At 37.9% G+C, this 25,636-nt stretch overlaps 2 protein-coding genes across 8 annotated transcripts; both read left to right on the top strand.

Moving 5' to 3' along the window:
• The first annotated feature begins 4,640 nt into the window (after positions 1-4,640).
• On the top strand, positions 4,641-8,514 carry MDA1 (Mitochondrial transcription termination factor family protein). Of its 3 annotated transcripts, XM_088709917.1 has the most exons (5): positions 4,704-4,917; positions 5,019-6,506; positions 6,595-6,644; positions 6,770-6,985; positions 7,083-8,514. In XM_088709917.1, the coding sequence occupies exons 2-5, from the start codon at positions 6,448-6,450 to the stop codon at positions 8,153-8,155; spliced, it is 1,398 nt and encodes a 465-aa protein (XP_088566043.1). In that variant the 5' UTR covers positions 4,704-4,917; positions 5,019-6,447; the 3' UTR covers positions 8,156-8,514. The 3 variants fall into 3 exon arrangements, with proteins under 3 accessions (XP_008791717.2, XP_088566042.1, XP_088566043.1); XM_008793495.5 differs by lacking the exon at positions 5,019-6,506 and having other exon boundaries at positions 4,641-4,917; XM_088709916.1 differs by having other exon boundaries at positions 4,641-6,506.
• A 2,195-nt stretch (positions 8,515-10,709) lies between these two features.
• Positions 10,710-25,636, top strand: LOC103708532 (protein phosphatase inhibitor 2-like). Of its 5 annotated transcripts, none has more exons than XM_088710040.1 (6): positions 10,733-10,800; positions 16,506-16,570; positions 17,065-17,173; positions 21,125-21,240; positions 21,343-21,501; positions 25,186-25,636. In XM_088710040.1, exons 4-6 carry the CDS (start codon positions 21,222-21,224, stop codon positions 25,446-25,448), a joined length of 441 nt encoding a protein of 146 aa, XP_088566166.1. In that variant the 5' UTR covers positions 10,733-10,800; positions 16,506-16,570; positions 17,065-17,173; positions 21,125-21,221; the 3' UTR covers positions 25,449-25,636. The 5 variants fall into 5 exon arrangements, with proteins under 5 accessions (XP_088566164.1, XP_088566166.1, XP_088566165.1 ...); XM_088710039.1 differs by having other exon boundaries at positions 10,776-10,914; XM_088710038.1 differs by lacking the exon at positions 17,065-17,173 and having other exon boundaries at positions 10,710-10,800.

The raw sequence follows: 25,636 nt of genomic DNA, 5'->3' as shown, positions 1-25,636 counted from the left end.
CTGGTCCCTTATACCAGGCCGGAGGAGATGAGTTATAAGACGCCTTCGATTTTGATTAAATCACGAAATTGCCCAATCCAATCGGCCGGGCTAATTTGTCCGGTCCGACAGGTTTGACTTGCAGCTATTTCAGACATGATGATGCGAATAGCTAGATAAATTTTACCCTCTTCAAAGTAGTAAAATATCCAAGTTTAGTTATATAAGTCTACAAAGCTAATTATTGACCTTTTATATATGATATGTACTATATAATAATATTCTATAACATTATCTATTATGTCATTGTATAATATCATAAATTATATCATCATCATAATATTTTAATATAACTTAATATAGCTCAAATATAATTTTATATTTCATATATTATACTTCATGGTATAATATCAAAATCTAATAATGTGTCAGATTTAATATAACATAATATTAAAGTACTACTATATAATTATATTTAAAATGTATCATGTAATATAAAAATAGATAATAACAATAATAATAATTGTGATAAGTACCTTACAAAAACATCAATGAAATAATATGATGTATTTTATTATAATAATAACTTCATATTTATAATAGCCATATAGTGATATAAATACGATAATGATTATAATATGAATGATTACCATATAATAAAAATTTGTAGTTAACAATGTTATTATGATAATATTGATAATATCATTACATGATTATTATAATATTATCATAATAATTGATATACATATTATTTTAAAATTTATTTGAAATATCATGAGTGTAATATGCACTATCACAATAATTAATGATCATAATTATATTATAACAATCATTATAACTATAATAATCTTCTTGATTATTTTTAATAGAAAAGTAGCATCATTATTAAAGAGTAATTATAACATTATAAAGATTATTCAAAATAATGTAATAAGAAATTTGTTATAATAATAAATACGTATTTTATAATATACTAGTATGTTGTACTTGCCATGTAGGTGAAAAATTCTTCAATCTACATTCCTACCTTGTGAAAAAATAATTATTGAGGTGGGTTGGGTAAAGTGAATTTGATGGGGTTCCAAGAAAACCAAGAGAGGATCTTTATATAAATAGAAGAAGATAAATAAGAGGCGAGAATTAAAGAGAGGTTTAGAGAACAAAAAGCGGGAAGGAGAGGAGAGTATGGAGGGAGATGTGGGGTATTTATTTTTTTTATTCTCTTTTAAATTGAGGACATTAATTAGAGAATACACCAACGACCTATTAAATTGAAAGTGACGTACTAAGAGAGAGATTGAGATTTCACCTTTCATAACTAAAATTGAAATAATGACAGTTTCAAAATAATTAAAATAAAATGCAGTTCATTACTAAAATATTATATTGTTCATATGCGAGTTTAATAGATTAGCTAATACAAAAAAATAGGCTACTGAGTAGAGGGACAATTTCAACAATTCTATGAGGATGACCACAATCTATACTATATGCTTATAGGATTACTATAGATATAATATAACTATGATTTTATCATAATACTATTTACAAATTATAATAAGAATCATTATGATATAGTATTAATAATTTAATAAGTATATAATAATGATTATTATATTATGATAATGATTGCTAATATATTAAAAAATAATTAGATATGTTATAGAAAATATCTATATTTTAATAAATATATCATAATAGTAAATTGATATTTGTAATATATTATCAAAATAATCAGTTAATATTTAATATATTAATATTTATAATATTAAATTGTAATTTAAGTCGAACCAGCAAGAATGCAAGAGGATACAAGATGGGCAAGATAGATTTTGTAAGTTAAGTTGCAATTAATACTGTAGTCATTTATAATTGCTATACCAAATGCAAACTTACTTTTTTTATATAATTGAACTGCAAGTTGCAATTATATTGCATGCAACCAAACAACCACATGGAGAGAATTGAACTAATTACATTTGTAATTAACACGAAGTTGTACTTTTAAATATTTAATTTAGCATTATTTATACTAACTACACAAATGTTCCAGCAATAAGATCCCAAATCCCAGACAATAGCTAAACAACAATATCAAAAATCCTAGTCATTTCCATAGACTGTTGACATATAAACAAGCAAAGAGCAAGGGATTGGGAAGAACATATATCTCACTACTAGAATTTGTTTATAAAACCTGAAAAGCATATAAATTTGATCTTGAAAATATAAAATAATGAAAATTTTGAAAACTTTATCCGAAGGGAATGACAATGGGAAACAATGAGAGACAGAGGTAGAGGTAAAAGAGGAAGAGAGGAATTGGTAGGGGAGTGAGATGCACATAGAACTAGAAGAAAGGGGGTCCGCCGCCGCTAGTCTGCCGCCGGTCTTCGACCTTTGATGGGCTAAGAAAGAGAGAGGAGGCATTGGTGTTGTGGCCTCCCAAAGGGTCTTGATTTGAGAGCTCAGAGCAGAGAAAGGGTGGGAGGGGGTGGTGTTGCTGCCAGCTTGCCTCCGTGCCCCAGTGGCCAAGGAGCTTTGAGCTGAGAACAAAGAAGTATAGGAGTAGGGTCAGGACCAAACCATGTCTCCACCTAAATCTAGCCTGAATTTTTTTTTTTTTTGGGGCTCCGCAATAGACTTAGGCTCGAAAATTTTTACATAATCCAGGTCGAACTTGACTCGAGCCTAGGTTTAGGACCTGAACCAAATTAGGCCAGCCTGAATCACCTATTAGGCCAAAAATAAGTCTGGCTTGAACCTGATTAAAGTTTCATATTTTATATTACTGCTTCACAAGTAAATGAGCTAGCCAGAAATTGCATTCTCTCCCATAAAACAAGTAGATGATACATGATACATTATTTTTAGCTAAATCCATTCTAATTTGTTCTTTACTTCCGCATCATTCTCTCTAAATAACAATATAAAAAAATAAATTGGTCCGGACCCGAATTCGAGCTTAGTTTCGGCTTTTGTTTGGGCTCGAGCCCGAGCTGGGCCAATGCATGCCCGAGCCCAGCTCAAAAAATAAATGAGCTCTACATTTAGGCCTAAACCCAGTTCGAACTCTTTCAGACCTAGTCTATAACTCGGCCTGAAGTCAGCCCAACCTGATATCTTTATGCTGGCCTGAGCCCATTCTATCCCTATATAGGAGATATCTAATGATATGGTGTCTCAAGTTGTTTATCTTCATTTATCTTTGTATGTTGTGGAGGGAGTCCGAAAAAGAATACATAAGAGATTAAGAGGAAAGGCAATGATGACCGAAGAAAAAGAAGAGAGCTCGTTGGTGCACAAATCGACCAATGGTGGCAACATGCAATTGGAGGTGCAAGTGCTAGGGTTTGGTGAAGGAGAATAGAAATTCTCTCTAAAGAGAGCACATACTAGCCCTCGTGAATAACCATTAATTTTTTTGCTACAACGCTTGCAAAAAAATCCATTTAGCAAGGGTTATGTTTCAACTGTCACAAAAGAAATTAATTATGTGCAAAGGCAAAGTTTAACCCTCACAAAAGACTTTGCGTCAATGTTTCTAGCGAGGACATGATTATACATCTGTGAGGACATTTGATTGCAAATAATTTTATATCTGACAAATATTTTATGATGGAATTTTGTTTGCTTTTGCAAAATCTTACAGCCCTTGCAAAAAATCCTCCTTCTTATAATATCAGAGATATCAAATGGTTGTTATAAGTAAAGATATGATCATCCTTTAGGACCTGATCATAGGATATGAGTCTAAATCACAGCAATATCATTAGTCTATACATTTATTTAATTATTTAATAATTTCTAAAAAGGATCAAGGTCCATGTACTTAGGCAATGAGTGCGTCCAAGATTTTGCCAATGTTTAAAATAACAACCATTAGGCTGTCATTCCAACGTAATGACTATTTATCAAGAATGATGGCTGTTAGTTAAGATTTACATTATCCGCTTAAAATAGAGTAACTCTTTCACCATCTGAAAAGATAAATGCCATTTTTTTTATCGATCATTAAGTTTGTTAAAATGATAAATCATGATTATTATAGTAATATTTTTATTTCAAAATAATTTAATTTTAACAACTTTAAGCAAATAATAATCATTATAAACTTCGACATGACTCGGAGATGTTGAAACAAGTATAATTTTCATATTGAGCCCCCTTTTTCTTGGCCTTAGCAGCACTCCCTTACTTGGCACCCTCCGGCTTGTTGGTACCGCCAGCCACGACTTGGCCGTCGGCTCCCCCTCCGCCCCCCTCCTCGCTCACCCTGTTGTCCCACCCTTTTTTTCACCCGGTTACCAGTCGCGTTGCCGATAGCCGCCGCACTTCCTTCCAACCAGCCCACCTTCTTTCTTCTCCTTCTCTTCCAATTTTTTAAATATTATTTTCACTAATCCAACCTGGCATCCATGCCAACCTGGCATCCATGCCAACCTGGCATCCATGCCATCCAGCCACATAAGCAGTCCATGAGTGTGGACCGGGCTCATGCTCCAATTGTTTGGAGTCCGGAGGACCCTACTGGAGTAATTGTTACATGAAACAGGTTCAGTGGACCGGTCCAATAGTCACTCGCCACATCACTGTGCCATCCTGTTATCCACCGTACACGTGCCTCTGGATTTGGACGGGTCCACCGAGCTCTGAGATGAGAGGATTGGAAGTTGTACGAGACAATATCAGCTTCTCACAAAGCTCGGCGCCGTCTCTCCCCCGGGCGCAGCAACCTCAACAATCGCCTTCATCCCTTCCAAAATCCCCGTCGATCGGGCGACCTTAACCTCCCCGGAGCCATTCTCGGTAGCCGATGGCAGCCGTGCGGGCTTGGAAGGCGCCCGCTCGACCCGTTCCCTTTGGTGGTCATCCAAACCCTGCAGAGCCCCCTAACCAACTACTTCCCTCTTTAAGACCCATCACACCTTCCTTCAGGTCAGTAACCATTTCTACACCCTTCATATTATATTCTCTGTCATGTAAAGAACTTAGCTTTGGCTATAAATCTGATCCTAGGATTGCATGTTGGGTATTAGGAGATAATTATATAGAGAAAGATGCAGAAGAGAGAAATAACTCAAGGAACGTAGTATATGAGAGAGCAGCAAGGCAGGGCAAGGCAGCAAGTGGCTATAGTTACAATAACGACGATATGAAGATTGACGAGCAGTGATCCATGAGTATCTCATGCTATATATTAGTTATTATCTAATGGTCCGTGGGATATGTGGAAAAATGTATAGATTCTGAGCAGTCCATGATTAGTTTAGAAAATCATTCCAAAAATAAATCTTTAAAGGATTCTTCTAATTTATTTTTGCTTTGAGAACTATGAAAGGACTATTTTTTCGAGTTGTATAGTCATCATTCTCATCCTCTATGAAATTGCAACTGTAGAAACAGAGCGAGCCCTTTCTGAGCATGGTTGTTTTGAACTCTAGATGACATTTAGTGATAGTTGCTGTATACATATGTTGGGGCTATTTGTATGCAGCCGAGCATGATAAGGTATAGCTAGTTTTAGTAATAAACATGGATGATGTCTTGCTGGATATGATTTTGGCAGTAGTGATATGGCTGGAAACATCACCTCTATGCTTTTTGATGAAATGTCTGTGTGTAAGTCCAATTTCGGCACAATACAATATTGTCTTAGTCAGGTTAGCTATTCGTCAGAATTTTCACAATACTTTCTCACAAATGTTTGACAACAATTTTTATTAGTAAATGATTAGATCTCTTAGTTAAGATGTTTGTGAGAACTAGACGCATCTTTATGAGACTCTCTTATGCTATCAAGCACTGTAATTTGTGAAATGTCTAAAATTATTCAAGTTGTCAAGCATTCTTTGAGAAATTAACTTCTATTACTCCAGTGGCCTGGAATCATTTTTATCATTCATTTTTTGCATACTCCCAATGTCTATTAAGAAAATAATTGGGACTCAATATCCTTTATAAGGAGACATTATGATCTATCCATATATATTTCTCATTGCCTACGGTCATATTTTGATTACTAATTATATAATTTCTTGCTTGTGTTGCCTATATGTAAGTTCTTTTCTCTAATCTGATAGCTGGATTCACCCACTCGTAATATTCTTGCACACAAAGATCTGACTACCACTGTTAGATTGCAGAAAACCTTGTAAAGGGACCATTACAACATGTATATATTAACTGCTTCATGATTATATATGGAGCAATATATTGAGATATGTACGAGTGCCGTGTTGTTGGACAGATTTCTTTCAGTAACTAATTGATCTCCCTTTAGTTTGTCAGGTTATTTTATGTGCCATAGTTCTCTTTGAAAGCATTTTCACTGCCATCTTATTCATGAAACTGACCTCTAGCTTGCTGATCAACAGCCTACTTTCTCCTTGTATATTAGTATTAGTTAGAAAACTTCGTACAGGGCATTCCAAGTAAAAAAGAGTACCACCTTTATGTTTAATACTAATGGCAACACTGCTGACTCATCATAGACAGAAAATGAAGCTCGTGTCCGGAAACTCACTGTATAGTCGGCATCTCAATCCAAGAATTCTGCTTCATGCATATATGTGATTACTTTTGACCAGATGCAATGTTCTTTCATCTATACAGGGTTCAACTTAAAATTTGCCAGCAATTCTTCATCTGCAAAGCAAAAACATGTGAGTTTGCCTCTTCATCGCTTTCCTTTGGCATTGCTATCTAATTTTCACACTGTTAGTTAATGGGGAAACATTTTTTTTCCTTGAATCTATGTCTTTATTGCGATGTTTAAATGTAATTGCAGATGAATATGGAGTAGCTAGCGATTTCAACTTTAATGCAATTCCTTCGAGTTTGTTGGCTGCAGAGAGAGAGGAGGCAAAAGCTGTATTATCATTGTTTTTGAGAAAACAGGGTTTGAGCAATGCAATGGCAGCAAGGACTATCAAGAAGTCAGATTGTTTTATTGACAACCTCATATCAAAACTCCATACAATACATAAATCTCGATATCTAGTCGGTTCGAATTCCAAACAATGCATTCTTTTACTTACCAAACACCCTATTGTCACCTACCGCCATTGGCCTAACTAATCTTGTCGTGCTTTCTTTTGTAGGAAGAGAGCTTACCACACTTGAAATCAGAAATGCACTTGTTCCATACCTAGACTCACTTCTCGAAGAACATGGAGATGTTTTGGTGGATGTGGTGGAGAGCTTTCCGAACCCTCCAGGTGTCAAAAGATCCGTTCTGACTTCTCCTGTAAAAGTCATCGGTCCTTCCTCCAAGAAAGAAAGAGCCATTGCTCGAGTGAGTCAACGGAGTCCTGAAGGCCTACTGCCAGAACATGTCCTGTACCTCATGGACCTCGGTATGGACCTTGACCGGATCAAGGACATTGCCCGTAGGTTCCCAGCCTTTGCTTACTACAATTTGGACCGCAAAATTAAACCTGTGGTGGAGCTATTCCTAGAGCTTGGCGTGCCCCAGTCAGACATTCCTACCATTCTTTATAAAAGACCTCAGCTATGTGGTATCAGCTTATCAGAGAATCTGAAACCCATGATGACTTATTTAGAGAGTTTGGGTGTGGATAACAGCCAGTGGTCTAAGGTGATATACCGGTTCCCTGCATTGCTCACTTACAGCAGACAGAAGGTGAAGGCGTCCGTGGATTACCTTTCTGAACTGGGTGTTTCGGAAAAGAATATTGGAAAAATTTTGACACGCTGCCCTCATATCATAAGCTATAGTGTGGATGATAATCTTAAACCTACAGTTGAATACTTTCGTTCAATGGGTGTTAATGTTGCCTCTCTTATTCACAAATGCCCGCAGACTTTTGGCTTGAGCATAGAGGCGAATCTCAAGCCAGTTACAGAGTTTTTCCTGGAGAGGGGTTACAGCATTGAAGAGGTTGGTACCATGGTTCATAGATATGGAGCTTTATATACTTTCAGTTTGAGTGACAATGTGATGCCAAAATGGAACTTCTTCTTGACAATGGAGTACCCAAGATCAGAGCTTGTCAAATTTCCTCATTACTTCGGCTACAGCTTGGAGGATAGAATAAAACCTAGATATAAACGAGTGAAAGAATGTGGGGTGACGCTTGTGCTGAACCAGGTGCTGTCTGTTTCAAATAGTCAGTTTGAGAAGATACTTGAGAAAAAGATGGGTAAACTATGAGTTGCTCACCTTCGAAAAGGAAAACATACTGATGATTTGCAAGCAAGGGCAGATATTGAAGAACCCAGACTGCAGCAATGATGGAACCAATAATCCTATTTAGCATTAAATTGCTGCTGGTCATACATTTTAATTGCATTGAGGAATGCCAAACTGCGGTAAATTCGTAAGAGGCTTTAACAGAGGTGATCTGAGATGTGGGAATTGAGATTACGTGGTATGGTGTCTGTAGCCTTTGTACACTATTTGCATGTTGTAAGCTTGCTTTCTGACAATACTGAATGCTTTGTTTACCAGTGTTTGATTTATCAACAACAGCATCTGCAACGTTTGATTGCAAAATGCTAGTTTTGACCAAATTGTTATCCACTAGGTTTTAGTGGCAATCCATGCAACAGTTACATGATTCCTTGAGTGTTAGCATCACGCGAGCATTGGTGGAACCAATATTTTTCATGTTTCAACGACCAGGATTTGTTCTTTGATTTTGCTAATATGTTACTGATGAGGCGAGAATTCAGCGCATCAGAAAGAAAAGCTTTGTGTATTAGACTTCCTATGTAAGGAATTTCTAAGAAACATATTCTCCTCTAGAGGGAGGGCAATCAATCACCTGATTAGCTGTCCGGGAGTGAGAGAAATTTTTCTTTTGTTCGAGGTGCAGAGACATTGCAGGAACCAATTGTTTCTTATGCTTGAACCACCATGGTTTGTTCTTTGGTACTGCTACTATATTACTGATAAGGCAATATTTCAGCAGCATCGAAAACTAGAAAAGCTTTTCATGTCAGACTTCCTATGTAAGCAGGGTAAGTTTGATTTCTATGTTCTCATGGTGCTAGATCAGAAGCAACAATATAAAGTGGTCGGCGTTGCTTCCAAATAAATACAAACACACAAATGCACACAATATACAGAGAATCTGTATTCCATGTATATTTCAAATGCAGACTACGTACTTTTGCACCCGACTACTTTGAATTTTATGTACAGTTTAGTGGTGATAAGGAGTGTGGTAAGACAATATTGCTATTTTGCTTTTCTGGCGAGATATTTAAGATTTCAATAACCATTAACCAGTATCTGCTAATATAGCATCCAAGGTGTTGAACTGACAGATGCGAGTTTTAAATTCAGGATGAATCACAAACAAGTTTCAAATGATATAATGAGTAAGAGAAGCATCCATGTGAACAAAAAATAATGGTTTATTATTATAATGAAAGTTGGCTTTTGTTTCATCACTTTTGTTAATGTTCACTCCAATGTGTGTCAGTGGCCTGTGTTGTGGAACATGTTTAAGGGGAAATTTTTCTATGATTGTTATAAAATCCCGTTCTGCTAAACAAAATTTTCTTTCCTCCATTTGAGATGTTATAGCCCGACTTTAGAGTTTAAAACTTTGGCTTACTTCTTATTCAAGTGGCTTGGAATTGCCATGCCAAGTCTTCAGGGATATGATATCAAATGGTTTGAAAGTTCTACTTCCTTACTTTATGTACTTACTATTAGTGACAAGGACAGGGATAAGAAAGATCAGTATTGTTTATGTTTCTGATCTGACATGCGTTATCCAGTGTTTATAGTTGCTTGGCATGTTCCTCCATCCATTTCAGCTTATTCATTAGTTACCATCATGATGTGATAGAGATATGCCAGCAAGGCAATAAAGATGGCAGTGGTGTTGATGGCAAGGCTAATAATAAAATATATTTGGAGGTAATAATGGTGGTAGAGATGATTAGCAAGAGGAATGATAATGGAGATAGCACTGGTGGCGATGAAAAATATATTGTTACATTAATAATTTAGAGATAATATTTTTTTAATAAAAAATAAAAATAAATAGTATCAAATATATTTTTGTCTCAATTTTTGTAATTGTATTTTTCAAATAAAAAATAAGAAATAAAAGTGATGCTAGACAAACGTTATTTTTGCCTTTTCTTTCATTTTTTTTTCAGTTATTTTTGTTTTCTTTTGTTGCTGCAACCCATAAAATTAGCTATGTCATTGTTCGCTTGGTTTCTTTCCCATGGTAAGACCTTACATTCCACTCAGGATGATGTCCCATCACATTTCTTCATTAGATATAATTAATATATATATATATATATATATATATATATATATATATATATATACAGATTTTATTAAGAATCATGGTAAGAGAGCTTCTGCCTCAAAACCATGAGACTAATCAAAACAATATAAACCTTTAAAAAATTGAAGATATTTAAAACACATAAATTTCGGCTGCAATTGACAATATATTTTTAGTTCAAGATGTCCGATGTTTATCACTGATTTTAAATAAACCTTTAAAAAAGTGACGACCCACTTGACCTGTCTCCATTTGACAACGTGCATTGTTCAAATAAACCGGGCCTGGCCCCGGCCATGGCCCAGATAAAAAAAAACCGAAGCGGGCGAGACGAGCCTCACTCGGAAATTGCGGTGGGCCTCCCAACGTCCGCTACTTGACGACGTTATGATTGCTCCCGGTCGAGTGGAAATAAAAAGAAAATGTCGGTCCGCTATATATCTGGGCCGGATCGGTCCTTGGAATTTTAGTACGCGTCTCAGCTCGACCGCTCCGTTGACATCGCCCGCCTCGCCCTGTCGCCCTGTCGCCCCTTCTTGAGGTATCAAAAGTTTCAAGAAATACCCCAAATTTCGTCTCTTTCGTCTCTCTCTCTCTCTCTCTCTCTCTCTCTCTCCACACGCACGCCGATTTCTATTTGGGTCTTTGATTTGAGGTATGCATTTCAAATTACTGGATTTCGATTGCTATTATTTCCCATACCTATTTCTTGTTTCTAAGATTTTTACCTTTTTGGCAGTCCATAGCATATTTTTGGTATTTTGATGATCAAAACAGTGATTAGTTGCATATTGGTGGGGCTTTTATGCAATAGAATCGATTCTAGGATCCCATTTTATGATAGATGGTTTTAGGAGCGGAATGCATCGATATATTGATTAAATTTTACATATAATATTATTTTTTGGAATAGTATTATGAGAATAATAAGGGCTTGTTGGTCCTCAGAATAAATAAAGTACTAACTCAATTTCTTGACTTTTTTGGCCGTCTGTGTTCTTGAATTTGAACCCTGTTTCTTTTTATTTTTGAGAAAATTCAAATAAAAAAAAACATCCACCACACTATGTTGAGGTGGCTTTTGACGAAATTAATGCATGGTATGGGGCTACTTCGTTGGATTTTTGTTTTTGGTTTTTTGAGGTCATGGGCTTGACTCCAAGTTATGGCATGCATGGGGTTTTGGTTTTTCTTAGAGGATTTGAAGTCTAATACCGTAGCTCAGGCGAAGATAAGCAAAAGTTCATTTAGTTAAGTTCTTGGTTTTCATGGATTATTGCCAAATTGTTTATTCTATCGTAGAACCAACTAAAAAGGATAGTTTCTGGTAAGTTTGGTAGAATTGTAGCTTTTTCGGGTCATTTCCAGAGGATGTAGTGAGGTGCATGTCAATTTTAAGACATGTATATAGTTTATACTATCTTTTGCTGCAATAGATGCACTGATTTTATTAAATATTCTGGATCTACAAATTTATAATTCACTTTTGTTAAACTATGTCTCCTTATTGTCCTTCTTGGTCGACATATCATTTTTTCTTCACTTCACTTTTTAGGTAATACTTCTGTGATTGTTTCGGCATCTTACAGAATACTTCATTTCGTCGATGGATTGACGTCCACCATGAGGCACCAAATGCGAGCTTCATTTTTTCTGAAAGGAAAAAAACTTAATATTCTTTGGTCTTCTTTTTAATCCTGCGGGGAGAGGGCTGTGCGACCCCGTGCTCTCTCGCTCCCTCCTTGATTTCTTTTAATCTTGCAAGGAGATAGCTGTGTGACCCTCATCCTCTCCCCCCTCTGCTCTCTTGCTCCCTCCCTCCCTGCCCCTCGTGTTCCATTCCTCAGCTATCCTGCCAGATTGCGGGATGTTCCCAAACACGCTCTAAATTGTTCATTATTTCACAAACAACCTACTGCTCCACTATTTGATTAGCTTTTATTTTTGATTGATCTGGAAATTAGAGAAGCTTTACTCCTTTCATATGAAAGGCAGGCTTATATGAATTTATGATGTGCTCATAGTCTACCATGAACTGAAGCAAGAAGTACATGCTAGGTGACATTTTACTAGGAGATTCCATGAGCTAAGATGGCATGAAGTCCTAAACCACTCCTCAAAATTGTTGCTAATTCTGTACAATTTTCAAATATGAAGGAAGTGCTGTCCAATACAATTTTAAGTTGCATATTTTAGAACTGTTATTTGTAGTGGCTTTTGGTCACTTGATTTTTATTTCTTTAGTAAATACAATTTTGATTGAAAACTAGAATTTAGAGATCAAGGTACGAACCCATGCCAGTCATTAGCTAATATGTCATGTACCTTATTAAGGGTCAATATGCCTGGGTAAAAACTAAAGATGATATCAAGAGTTATGGGATTTGTATGCCTCGGCATGATGCAATATGGGGCAATTCGGCATGGTTCGCCAGAATTGGGTGCAATGAGCCCCAATGTACCGGTCCCTAGCTAGTAGGGCCATCTTGCACATTTTATTTAACATTTGTTGTAGGTGATAGGGTTACCAATAGAAGTCTAGTTGCATTAAAATTTTATCCCATATAGGTCAGCAGTTCTACTATGTTATCCTTAATCTCCATTTATGGAGTCCAGTATGACTCTTAGAAGATTTGGCGGCCCATTGCAAAGTTGTTATTGGTTGCTTTCAATTACTTCTTGAATTAATGACTCCAACTTTCTAGTCTCTATCTTTGGGTGTAGGTGGCCTCATAAAATCTCTTGTTTTGTCGGAGTAGATGGAAAAATTTACGAAACCTTTGATCTTCTTGTTTTTTAACTCTAAAACTTATACCATTAGACTTAACTAAAGCTTTTCTACTAACTACTAGTTCGATTGGTTATTTGGTTCAAAGTTTTTCTTTGTAGTCATGCATAAAATTTTTAGATGGAAATTGTTCTTTTGAATCAAAAGGTGTCTGCCTTTCTCTACTTCAACTTTGACGCTGGTTAAATTGAATCTTTGAAATGAAATTTCGATCATAGTTACCTTTGGGAGCAGTTTTTATAAACCAAAGATAATTGATAAGCAGTGGATTTAGTTGATGATGGAATTGGAAAGGACAACAAAAGATATTGAAATGGAACAGTATCTTGGTGACACATTTGTGCCTAAACTGAAGGAACTAAACTTGAAGTATCTTAAGCATAAGCCATAAAAGTGGGTGAGCTTCCGCTTACTTAAGGTGCAACTAGACTGACGACTATTCCATTTTGTGCTTATGAAAAGTTGGCGACCATGGGTCTAGCAGAGTATATGCAATGGATTCATAAGCTATGATAATCAAAGGAGTTTGTGATCACCAAATGCATGATCAATAGAGTAATTATTGCCCTGGGTCTGATATGTCCATATGTTTCCTTTGTAGCCAGGGTATGGAGCATGATGATAGTGGGTTATTTTACCATACTTGTAAGGTAGCTGGGCCATATATTCCTTTAAATAACATACAAAAACCATGTTTTGTAAAACTATTTGATAATGCAGAAGTAAGTTCCAAAATCTATATATCATGATAAATAACATAAAATTCTTGATGACTGCAAGCAAAGCTTGGAAGAGAGCATAATATTTTATTGAAAATGCGGTAAATTGGAAGTGATAGACAACAATCCTCCCAAAGTATAAAATATCACAACTAGAGGAAATGAAGAGGACTGTACAGCAATTCTGGGCCTAAAAGTTAAGCAACCCTCCAAGTGCACAGAATCCATGTATGGGCAAAAGACTGCACAAAATGGGAATCAGCCCCTTGAATCCCGCAAAAAAATGAACAGATGCAAGTGGGTCTGTAGGAATTTAAAAAGTCCCTATTGAAGAGTTAAGGTCTGAAAGACCCAAAACTATTGGAATTGGTTGGTCTGGAGATCCAAACTAAGCTCTGGTTAATTCGCAGTGAAAAATGGAAGATTCAAGAAGAGTTCTGGGCTGGCCAGCAACTGCTCCAACAATTGATATAGGATGGTTATGAATTAAGAGCAAACTCTGGGTGTTGTTGCTGGATGAGATTGTTGTTACTTGGTAGAGATGAAACTATGATTATTACACTGTTTCCTGTCACCATCTGCTGGTTGAACATGTATAGAATAGGAGATGAATAGAACATACGTTGAATGACCAAACTTCATGATTAAGCATACCTTGAAGCAAGATTCGCCGGACCGATCGTACCGGCGTACCGGTGAGCACCGGCACTGGTACGGTTCCGGTTTGGTACCGGCTTGGAGCCGGTACCGAACCGGCCCCGCGCGTGCACGGAAATAAAAAAAACAAAAAAAAAACAACGCGCCCGCGCGCGTCCGCGTCAAATGCCACAGAGTGGCATTAAATGGCCCACGCGGGCTGGCAGCCCGTGTGGGCACGATGCCCCGCGCGGGGAACCGCGCGCAGTTCCCCCCCCAAAAAAAAATCACCGCATTCGCGCGGACGCGTTTAATGCCATTCTGTGGCATTAAATGGCCCACGCGGGCTGCCAGCCCGCGTGGGCACGGTGCCCCGCGTGGGGATCTGGGGAATCGCGCCCGGGCGCGGTTCCTGTGCGGGGAATCGTGCACGGGCGCGCGTTCTTCGCTCGCGCGTCCGCGCGCGTTTCCCAAAAAAAAAATACCGCATCCACGCGGACGCGTATAATGCCATAGAGTGGCATTTATATGCCACTCTGTGGCATTAAGAGGCCCACGAGGGCTCCAGCCGCGTGGGCGCTCTTCCCCGCGCGTGAGGCGCGCTGCCCCGCGCGCCCACGCGTGGAGAAAATGTACTTGGACCGGTTCGCACCGATACCGGCTTGTACTGGCGCGAACCGGCCCGGTTCGCACCGGTACAAGTACGGAACCAAACGATTCTGACCCCGTTTGGGTCGGAACCGTTTTTATATGCTGTACCGTACCGGTGCCTGTCGACACCGGTTTGGTACAGGCTGAACCGACCGGTTCCGGTCGTTTCAGCATACCTTGCCTTGAAGCAATAAGCTAAAGTTTTATATTTTTCCATTTATAGTGACCAAATCATTGTATTTTTTTTCTAAAATTTATTTTTTGTTTGATGAGCTCTCTGATGTAAAAAGGATTGATATCTTTGTGGACATTAAAGGTAGGGCATGGAATCCTCTTGAGTGATTTGTGGGTGAAGTTCAGACTTATATTGGCAAAGGTTATACAAAAAGATGGAGACATCTATTCTACTATTAAAAACAAATTTCTGATGGGGTGTTAGGTTCTACTCATGGGTCATCCATCTCCAGACCTTGTGCTTCATACGTGGCATATTCTACTATATAGATATCAAGTTCTTGCCAAGTTTACAAAATGAATAAAAAGTTTATATTTACTAAATCATGTAATTTCAAATTATTCTTGGAGGAATCCTATAGAAATTAACAATTTGATATATAATCCTTTCCTATATATCATAACATAGTGGCTTGATCACATCTTTAGCCTTTTACTGTATACAATGTCATTTAGTATGATAGTGTAAATAAAGACAAACACCCATCTACCTGCTTCAATTTGGTGGAACTTGCCAAATCATCCTGAGAGGTACCTCAAGCACATAAATTCCTTTCCTCATTTGCTAGTTTTCTTTGTTGTACATGTAATTTCAAGGAATGCTGAACCAGCCTGTACCGGCCGGTTCAGCTCATACCGAACCGGTACCAGTGCTGACCCTTTCGGTTTGGCATTACAAAACGATTTCGACCTTATGGGGCTGGAACTATGGTGGTACCGGGTCAGAACCGGCCTAAATCGGTCGAAACCGGCCAGTACTAAAGGTGTACCGGACGGAACCGGACCGGTTCGGCCAAGACTCGGTGCGAACCGGCACCAAGTCCGGTTTGAGCTGTGCGTGCAGCGCGCGTGGGTCTATGGCATTAAATGCCATAGCCATTGTGGCATTTAATGCTACAGCGTGGCTGTGGCATTCGCGCCGCGCGCGCGGCTGTGGTATTAAACCTTTGGTATTGGTTCGAACTGGTACCAAACCGGTCTGGTGGCCGACCAGTACGCCGATCGGTTCCGGTTCGGCGATCCTTGTGTAATTCATAATTCAATATGTGTATGCTTTGTATTAGCGAGCGCACCTCCACTTGTATGTTCCTTATGCTAGTTAAATTATTAGACATTTATGTTCAAGACAAATATAATTCTTGACTGACAAATGTAATTGCACATATAATGTCACTAGCAGGCAAGATTTCTAACTTTTAAAAGGTTTTGTACATGTAGGTTGACTTCACATTAATTGTGGGAGTTTTTGTCAGTTAGGGCGATTCAGGATTCTAAAAAATGGGGTTAGTATAATTTCTTTTAAGAAGGCTTAGTTGCTGTATCTGTACCTATTCTCTTACATTTTGCTGATACTTGGTTGTCATTTAAGCAAATTTGCTAATAGTTATATACTTATGCATAGATTGCATTTTGTGTTGCATTATGTCCATGAAATATTTACTCACCATTATGCTTCACATATTACCTAATCAGCTTAAATTGTAGTATAGTGGCATATGACATTACTTAGCTGAGTTCATGCAAGAGTGATTTTAATATGTAAACCATAAGATAGTGTATGTGATGCTCATAATGACTATTTACTTTGAAATTGTCTAGGATTATCCAGTGAGACTTGATAGTGCAAAAATCATGTATTTTTTTGCTTTCCAAAAATTGATAAGTAACATCCTCATGCAAGCATTGATTACCAGTTCTTGATGTATTGGTTATTTTTTAGCAATGGTTGAATTTGGAAACAAATTATTTGGGTTTACTCTGTAAAATTTAACACTAGGGTATAAATCCCGATCTCAAGACCCCTTCAATCCAAGGCCAAGTTGGGAGGATACGAGAACGCTCCTGTCGCAACACTTGGGATCGATTGGCATCCAAGTGATTCACCGGTATGCCTTTTGTTTGTTTTATTGTTTAGGAGTTTCCAGAAGTTGTACGTCAAAATTTAGTGTGTAGCCTATGATTGGGTTTGTGGTGCAGTATCAGTATCAACCCTAGTGGGATTGAAAAAAATAAAAATAAAAAAATTTAAATGAAACACTACCTATCAATCGTCCCATGAACAAAAAGGTGATGAGTTTAAATAAAGCAATAGAAGACCTGTAAACAACCATTAGAAACAGGAAATATGGGAAAAATAAAAACAAAAATAATTAAAAATATTGTTGTTGCAGTAAATGAGTGGGCTAGCAAGCCATCCCAAGTGGCGGGCCGCACTGAGATGGGATAGTCTGGATCAAACCATTCCTTAAACCCTTGAGTAAACATGGAATTTAAGAACTTTGCCCAATAAATGCTAAATCTCTTGTGGTAGTTCCCCAAAGCTGTGGAGTTGTCTCGGGCTAGCAATTTAGTATCTCTGGTAGCATGATAATGCAAAATCTCGTCAAGTCGTGAAACTAGTCAACACAATTACATAATTTTGTCCACTAAGATGCCGTTTGGATGCTAGATAACTAACTGGAGGATAGATATTTTTAACTGTACATAACCAACCCTTTAACCACATATCCTTGAGCTAGTAATATTGTCTATCTACTTGAAGTTTGAGGGTTAGTTGGTTAGGTTATGGGGAAAAGTAAAGAAAAATAAGAGAGAGAAGAGAGTTTTGTGCATTGACCAGGCAAACTTGCACCCCAGATTTGGATGATGTTTGGCTGGTTAAGTGAATAACCATCCCCTGACCCCCACTTAACTAGAAACCAAATAAAATCTTTGGTTGTTGGTTAAGTGATAACCACTTAACTAGCCAAACCCTCACAAAAAATAGGGGCTTAATTCTAGCTTGTCAGTGCACCAAAAAGGTGCTTAACCTAGTTAAACTTATTTCGTCACTCCAAATGAAATTTGTTTAACCACCTCGTTATTATCCCCACCCTCATTTTACTACCTAAACTATTCCTCCCCCACCCTTTTGATACTCCCAGTCCACTGGTTTACTGTGCGCTCCTCTCTATGGTGGTGGATTGTGGCTTGACATCAGCTGCTCCATATCCCTTCCCTGGTTGATCCTGACCCTCGTGCAATCCTCGCTGGGGTTTGTCACCAATTGATCATCCCCTATTTTGTTGGCCCACATTTTAGCTGGAGTTGCCCTCTCTTCCTCTCTTATGAAGCTGAATGGCTCCATATTGGATTGAGGACCTCTACCTCGCCATTGACCATCTACCCTTGAGGAGCCTCAGATCTGGTCTCCTTTTCTGCCACTTCCAACACCTTGAATCACACTCATGACAGCCTTATGGACATTGTCCACCCTTGGTTCTAGCCCTAATGCTTGCAGCAACCCAGGCCACCTGTCGGACCCTCGATCCAGGCTACCTGTCGTCCCATCTCGAAGGTCTGACGGATAGGTCTTTCGAAATCTTTTTTTTTTTTTTTTGTCAAAATCACTTGCTTATCTTCCCCCTCTATATGGGATCTATGAATGATTGATCATCCCTGGGATCTTGGTTGGCAGTAATGAGGAGTGTATGATCACTTTAACCAGGTGTAGAGGTCGGAGCCAGCTTCTTTTTATGTCAGTCAATATAGTTGCAATGAAAATTAGTTGTCTTGCATGGTTGGATGATCCCATGAGTTGTTTATATATGAGAGGAGAGGTACTTTATCTTTTCATTAGACAAGGCAAAGGGCCTTAATCACTTAACCCCTATCTATCCAACAAAACAACACCTTTTTTTCCATCCTGACAATAACGTTAGGTTCAGCAAGCAGCAACTACACGCCAACTTTTCTAACCCATGGATAAGTGATTAAAGGATCATCACCTGGAGTATAGAATTATCTACTACCCCCTGGTTAGCTCTAGAATATGAAATGTGCATAATCTATGTAAACAATCTATCTAAAGTTGACTGCCTTATCTGAATCAAAATTTATTGATTACTGGTCTTGCATACCTATGACGTCTGTATCAGCAATAATGCTTGTAGTGTTACTTAAAGTCTTTTAATCAGGCCTCATGGTTTTATAAGAAAGAATTGTAAATTTCTTATTACTATATCTCAAAACATGGTTGTGGAATCATATAGCTAAGCTAGGGGATGGATCCTTAAAATGGCCTAGACAGTTCTCTGGAGATGAAAGACAGCTAAGCATGAAAATTGCTGCCATACTTTAAAGTTCAATGCAATCTACAACAATATATCTTCACAATATCTCATCATATTTGACGTCATTAAAACCATTTGAACCCTTTAAATAGTTATACTAAACAAACATAATCATGATTTGAGCAACAAGAAAAGAAAATTGAAAAAGAAACTTAAAAAAAAGAAGTAAGAAGGAGATGAGAAAAAAAAGGGAGTTAAAACAGAAGAAATTTCCTCTCAAAGAAAAAACAGAAGAAATTGGAATAGGTGACATCAAAGAAAAAAATAAGAAAGAGAAGCAGGGAGAGAGCAGTTATATTTAATTTGGGAGAAACAAAGAAAGAAAGGGGGGAGAAAAAGATAATGAATACTTATGGAAAATGGAAAAATTAAGGAGGAAATGTGGAAGATGAGGAAAAAGCAAGGGAAAAATAATAACTCAAGAACTGAAATTTTATAATATTAATGCGGCATAGGAGAAAGAAGAAAAAGTATGTTCTGTTGTATTATCTTGCGGGTCAACTATGTCATGCTTTACTCTAATCCATGTTAACATCTTATAGTTTTATATCATTCTTCTCTTGAATTCTACTATGATAATTGTCAAGAAATATGGCTGCATGCATTTTAATAAATTTGACCTAAAAATGTGAATAAACATGTACACCTCTTTGTAGTGTCTGAATCTGATACTAATACCTAAGCATAACTGGACTCATACCAACAAACCAATAAATGGACCGTAAACTACATTATTGTCGTAATATAGTAGCTCTTAAGGAAAAAGAATGTATATTGGTGAAACATTGAAATATTGAGGATATGAGTTTCTATTTTAGAATGTTTATTATGCTGATTAACCTTTTACAGTTTGTATGCTCTAATTTCTTTTAATATAGTACGACATGTACTAATTTGTTCTAAACTAGCAAAATAAAAAATATATGCTACAAGTAGGGATGGCAATCGGATCAGGTCAGGTTAGATATGGGTAGGGTTGGATGCGGGTTGGGTCAAAAATCTGTCAATCAAATCCGATTTGTCCATTAAACAGGTCAAAAATTCAAATCTAAATCCGATTTTTTTTTTACTAAACAGGTAACCCGATCTGATCCGCATAACCTGTTTGCTAAACAGATTGAGTTAGGTTAAACGGGTTAAACGGGTTAAATAGGTCAGGTCAAGATCCGACCTAATTATTAAACGTGTCAAAACATGTTAAATAGATCAAAGCTCAAAATCTGAATCTGACCTGTTTAATAAACAGGTCTAGATGGGTTGACCCATTTATGACCCAAACCTATTTATATCAAACCCAAACATTCTTAAAGTAGGTCATTTACAAGTTGGTTTGACGGGTCGGATCATAAATTTCCACCCCTAGCTATAGGACGATGTAAATAAACTGCCAGTATTTCCTTTTTCCATTACAGTCATACTTGATTGACATTTGCTATTTCTTCATTGTAGAATTCTGGAATATGTTTAGCTGACTGGAACCATAATCTGCAATTTGCACAAGTTTGCTATCTTTAGATATATTGCAGACCTCATCACTATTTTATAATGCTGCACTCATTTTGGCAAGTTACGAGCCAGTGAATCCTGTTCATGCTTATTCTTAACTAGGGGTCGTGTGCGATCTATCTTTAGATATATTGCAGACCTTATCCCTATGTTGTAATGTTACACTCATTTTGGGAAGTTACTAGCCAGTGAATCCTGTTCATGCTTATTCTTAACTAGGGGTCGTGTGCGATGGAACGAGGCAAACTTGAATGAGATTGAAGCAAATAAACCAGTAAGGCAGAAAATCACTGAGCCTAAGACACCATATCACCCTATGATTGTTGATGAGGATGGTTTGTCTGTGCAACTTTCATTCCATCTGTCCTATCTACTTTAGCCTGTGTTATCATGACTCTTTTTAACTAACAGCTACAATCGGATGCTTGATTTTGTAGGTTCTGTGTCACCAAGACGTGCTTTTGATGAATGCTTGGATGAATCTGCTCGCACAGAAGCAATTCTTACTGCCTTGAATGATGTAGCTTCTTCAAGCAGACGGCATGGGGGTTGGACATCTTCTGAAGATGAAGCAGATGCCATGGAACAAGATGAAGGTTGTTAGCTGCTTCTTATGGCTTTTTAATCTTTCTACTTAGCTGTTGGTGCCTCTCTTTTCCCATTTCTATCTTGCTGTTAGTACTTCTGTCTTGCTGAATATGTGAATGGATTTTTCATATGTTGGATACTCAGTATGACTTGGTTTTGGTTTAGGTGCTGCTTTTGTTTTTTCACCATGAAACATGCACTGTTCAAGTGAATGCTCTGTCTGGAGCAAAAAGGACATCATAAGCAGTTGTATTTGTCCTCACCTGGTCCAGTACATAAATTACTTGTTTTCTTTATGCATACAAGGTTTATGATGTTATCACAAACAGATAGTTGAGCAATAAAGAGGGTGTTGGCACAAATTAAGAGCATAGGGTTGAAAATGTGGTGATGCTGGGAAAATAAAGTTATAAATGAGTACTTTAGCCGAAGAGAGAAAAAATTCATTGTATGGTGGAATTGTTGAGGAATAGTGTCCTTTAGGTGCAAGAAGATAGAGCGATCAGCAGCATGAGCTTCTAAAATGATTGCAGAGCAGAGCTTCGCCTTTGAAGAAGCTGTTTTCTTGTATTAATGCATTACCTATGGACAGGGAGTAACATTTGCAATTACCTTGTTTTGGATGTGGCATTTTCGCCTGGCTATTTACGTTCAAAAGACATGCTGAAGAAGAGGTAATGGGAGAAATATTAGTGCTTTTGGGTAAGTCTTTGGAGCAGAAGTTAGTCCTGAAAAGGTTGATAAAAAACTGGAGCTGGGACCGACATTTTGGTTAGCTGGAGCAAGGTATGGATCTTTTCACCTGATCTTCAGCCAGACATTTATCTTTCGCTTGGTTACCTAGAGTTAAAAGTTTTTTGTTGAAAAAAAAGTAATGGGAGAGATCTTAGCAGTTTTGGTTAGGCTTTTGGAGCTGAAATTTAGACCTAGAAAGCTTGATGGATGACAGGATTTAGTGCCATAATTATTACTTGATGTCTTTATGTGATTTTTTGCTGATGCATGATCCTGAAACCCACACAAAGTCAATCCTTTTGCAATCCAAGTTTTTCTATGGCTAGTACATTCAAAAGTCTATTGTGATCATTAAAAGATCTTAGAATATTTAGTTATGTTTATAATGTTTACTTAAAGAAGCAATCATAGGTAACAGTATCTTGCTCAGAGGTGGAAATTCTTTCAAAGATGGCAACTTGTGCAGAAACTGTCTTGAATGCCTTGTAGATCTATTTAGGGGATACAATTGAAAAGGTTCTAAATGCAGGGTGTCATTAATATTCTGAAAGGCATAAGTTAATATGGAAATGCCTATTAAGTGTGAAGAGAATTTTTAACAGAATATGGAGGTCATGAAGAATTTGGTTAGAGACGTGGCAGAGATTAAAGTTTAGGCTTGTTTATTGCTGGTTTGAGGCTTTTTTTGTTCGGGTTTGGTTCTTTTTGTTTTGGGTGTTTTCTTTGTTTTCTTTCTTTCTTTCTTGATTGGTTAATCTAGGAGTGGAAACCCACCCTAACCTACATATATAAAGTTGCAGCCTATAGAATCAGTCATTACAAAAAGAAACGAGCTAAGTTGGAAGGCACTGTTTTCTTTATTTTTGACACTGTATTTCTGATGGCAATTTGATTTGTTTTAGTGTGCTACCCAAGGACTGCTGTGCCAGAACTAAGGTTCGGACTGGTTACCTGGCGGCAGGGGTCGATACGACCCCATGTCGTTCCGTGTCTGGCCTGTACCGACACAATAGAAGGGGCAGGGGAGAAGGAGAATGGGAGAGAGAAAAAGAGAGAGAAGGGAGAGAGAAGGAGGGTGGCGGAGGCCGATGGAGGGCTGGCGAGCCATGCGAAGGAAGCGGAGGAGGGGCTTTGCCTTTGGTTCCTCTGTTTCATTCGAAACAGGAGTTCTGGAGGGGCCCTTTTTATTTTTGCGATTTTTAAGTAAAGTCGGCAAACCCTTTGCCGAAATAAAAAAAATTAAGTGAACTCGGCAAGGGGTTTGACGACTTTACTTAAAAATCACAAAAATAAAAAGGGGCCTCCTCCGGGACCCTTGTTCCTCCGCCTTCTCCACACAGCTCTCCGGCCCTTTGCCAGCCAGCCTCCACCTCCCTCTCTTTTCCTTCCTCTCCCTCTCCCTTCCTCCCTTGCTCTCTTTTTCTCTCTTTCCTTCTCCTCCCCTCCATCGTCAGTTTCTCGTTTTGGTTGCCGGAACTGTTCCGGTTCGCCGCCGGTACGGCTTGGTACGCCCCGAATCGGGCGGTTCTGGATGGTTCGGCCAACCATGATGCTACCACTCTAAGTCTTTAAGATTGATGGTTTTCATTATTGTTACTAGGTTCTTTAGTTTGGAATGGGAGAATTTGACATGTTGCACATAGGACGCTTGATCAAGTCCCAAGGCTCGTACAAAAGGTAGCCATTTGCAGCCTTGATCTCTAGAACTCTTGATCGGTTAAGCCATCAAGATTTGCAGTTACAAAGAACGGAGGGAAAGGATCAAATGAAACAATAAAAAAAAAGAATAAATGCAAAACAAAGGAAGATCTATGGAAACTAGAGAAATGGGGTGAGAGTGAGAAAGCCAAACAAACAGGCAAGAACTGCATGGCTTAAATATCTAGGCCACGTGTATGGGAACTAGAGAAATGGGGTGAGAGGGAGAAAGCCAAACAAATAGGCAAGAACTGCATGGCTTATTGTCTAGGCCACGTGTCATGGCTTAAATATCTGGGCAAGAACTGGCTAGGATGGCTCTTAAGCAGGGCTAACAGTCCAGACCACCCATCATAAATTGCTGATCACTTACATGTTCACATATGTTTAGTCCTTAAGTGCTGAAATCGGTCCATTTTGACTGAAAACCGATCAATTTTATGAAGCCATCTACCACATTTATTCGTTACTGACTCAAGACAACTACTGTGCATGTGAGTATGAATAATCCATCTTTTCTTTTCTTTGCTAAAGCAAAAGTTCTATTACCATTGCCTAGCATATGAAGAGCCTGCAAAGCCCTCATCAAGCTCTCGATGTTGAATAAACTAAGAAATTTTAAACTTAATATGTACTAGGTACTTAATATCGAGTTTTTGTGTTCTACAACAGACTTTTTAAAAATCCTGCCATATCGCATTTACTTAGAAAATGTTGTTTCTTGATTTCATGGTAGAGATGTGCGTCGATCATATCTTTCCTGCTACATGCTAACATGACACTCGTAGTTTATTAGACTGCCATCAGCATCATGCCATCTTGATATCCTGTGGATGAGATGTAGAGGACTGTAGAAAATAGTTTATAATAATGAGGGATGAGTCCTGCAAGTCTCTCGTGTTTCCTTTAGTTTGAGATTTTCTTCCCTCTCTTACTTTTCCATTGTGCCACTTACTTATTAGAAGGAAAACTAATGGTGGCCTATTTAGTTTAAGGGCATTTGTTGGCCAGTTGAAAGGTTGATGTTAATATGGCCTATAAAGGTTTTAAGGGCATTTCTTGGCCAGTTCAAAGGTTGATGTTAATATGGCCTATATAGGTTTTAAGGGCATTACTTGGCCAGTTGGAAGGTTGATGTTAATTGACTTCTTTCAATATACCTAATGATTATATGATTTTAAAATCAAGTGGACAATATGCTGAATCGAAAGTCTATAGCGACCATGTAATGAGTTGTGTTTCCCATTTCTTTTTCTCAGATTCCGAAACAGATAGAGCAAGATTAAGTTTCAAGGAGCACCGACGGGCTCACTATGATGAATTTCATAAGGTGAAGGAATTACTACGGACGGGTTCCCTTGTAGATTCTGAGGCGGACAGAAGCAGCAATGGCCAGGAAAAGGGTGAGAACTCGACTTCTTTGATGGATGGTGTGAAGGAAGCTGACACTGGTGAAGCTCAAAATACTGAGCTGAATCAAAATCAAGAGATGCATCCTCCATGTGACGGAGCCTGTAAATGATATTCATTGTTATTTAAGGTAGCATGGAATTTGGTATGGAGATGCATGACTTACCATCTCTTTTATTGAAGAAAATACTAGTTCCTGACCGTGAAAAATCTGTGCTAGCAGTTATTTTTCACAATACTCAAAAACTTTCCGATGTGAAATCTCCACTTCTCTAATCCATCTAGACATGTTCTCTTTTC

This window comes from Phoenix dactylifera, chromosome 13 (assembly GCF_051530095.1).
Source record: "Phoenix dactylifera cultivar Ajwa chromosome 13, Ajwa_hap1_PhDact_Kaust_v1.1, whole genome shotgun sequence".
Lineage (NCBI taxonomy): Eukaryota > Viridiplantae > Streptophyta > Magnoliopsida > Arecales > Arecaceae > Phoenix > Phoenix dactylifera.
This window is presented reverse-complemented; position numbering and strand designations above follow the sequence as displayed.

Excerpts from the sequence above, each read along its gene's own strand:
- MDA1 (XM_008793495.5), top strand. The coding sequence starts at position 4,796 with ATGGCAGCCGTGCGGGCTTGGAAGGCGCCCGCTCGACCCGTTCCCTTT. Across the intron at positions 4,918-6,594 it reads CCCATCACACCTTCCTTCAG|GGTTCAACTTAAAATTTGCC; the intron begins GTCAGTAACCAT and ends TCATCTATACAG. Across the intron at positions 6,986-7,082 it reads TAAATCTCGATATCTAGTCG|GAAGAGAGCTTACCACACTT; the intron begins GTTCGAATTCCA and ends TTTCTTTTGTAG.
- LOC103708532 (XM_088710038.1), top strand. Across the intron at positions 21,241-21,342 it reads TATGATTGTTGATGAGGATG|GTTCTGTGTCACCAAGACGT; the intron begins GTTTGTCTGTGC and ends TTGATTTTGTAG. Across the intron at positions 21,502-25,185 it reads TGCCATGGAACAAGATGAAG|ATTCCGAAACAGATAGAGCA; the intron begins GTTGTTAGCTGC and ends TCTTTTTCTCAG.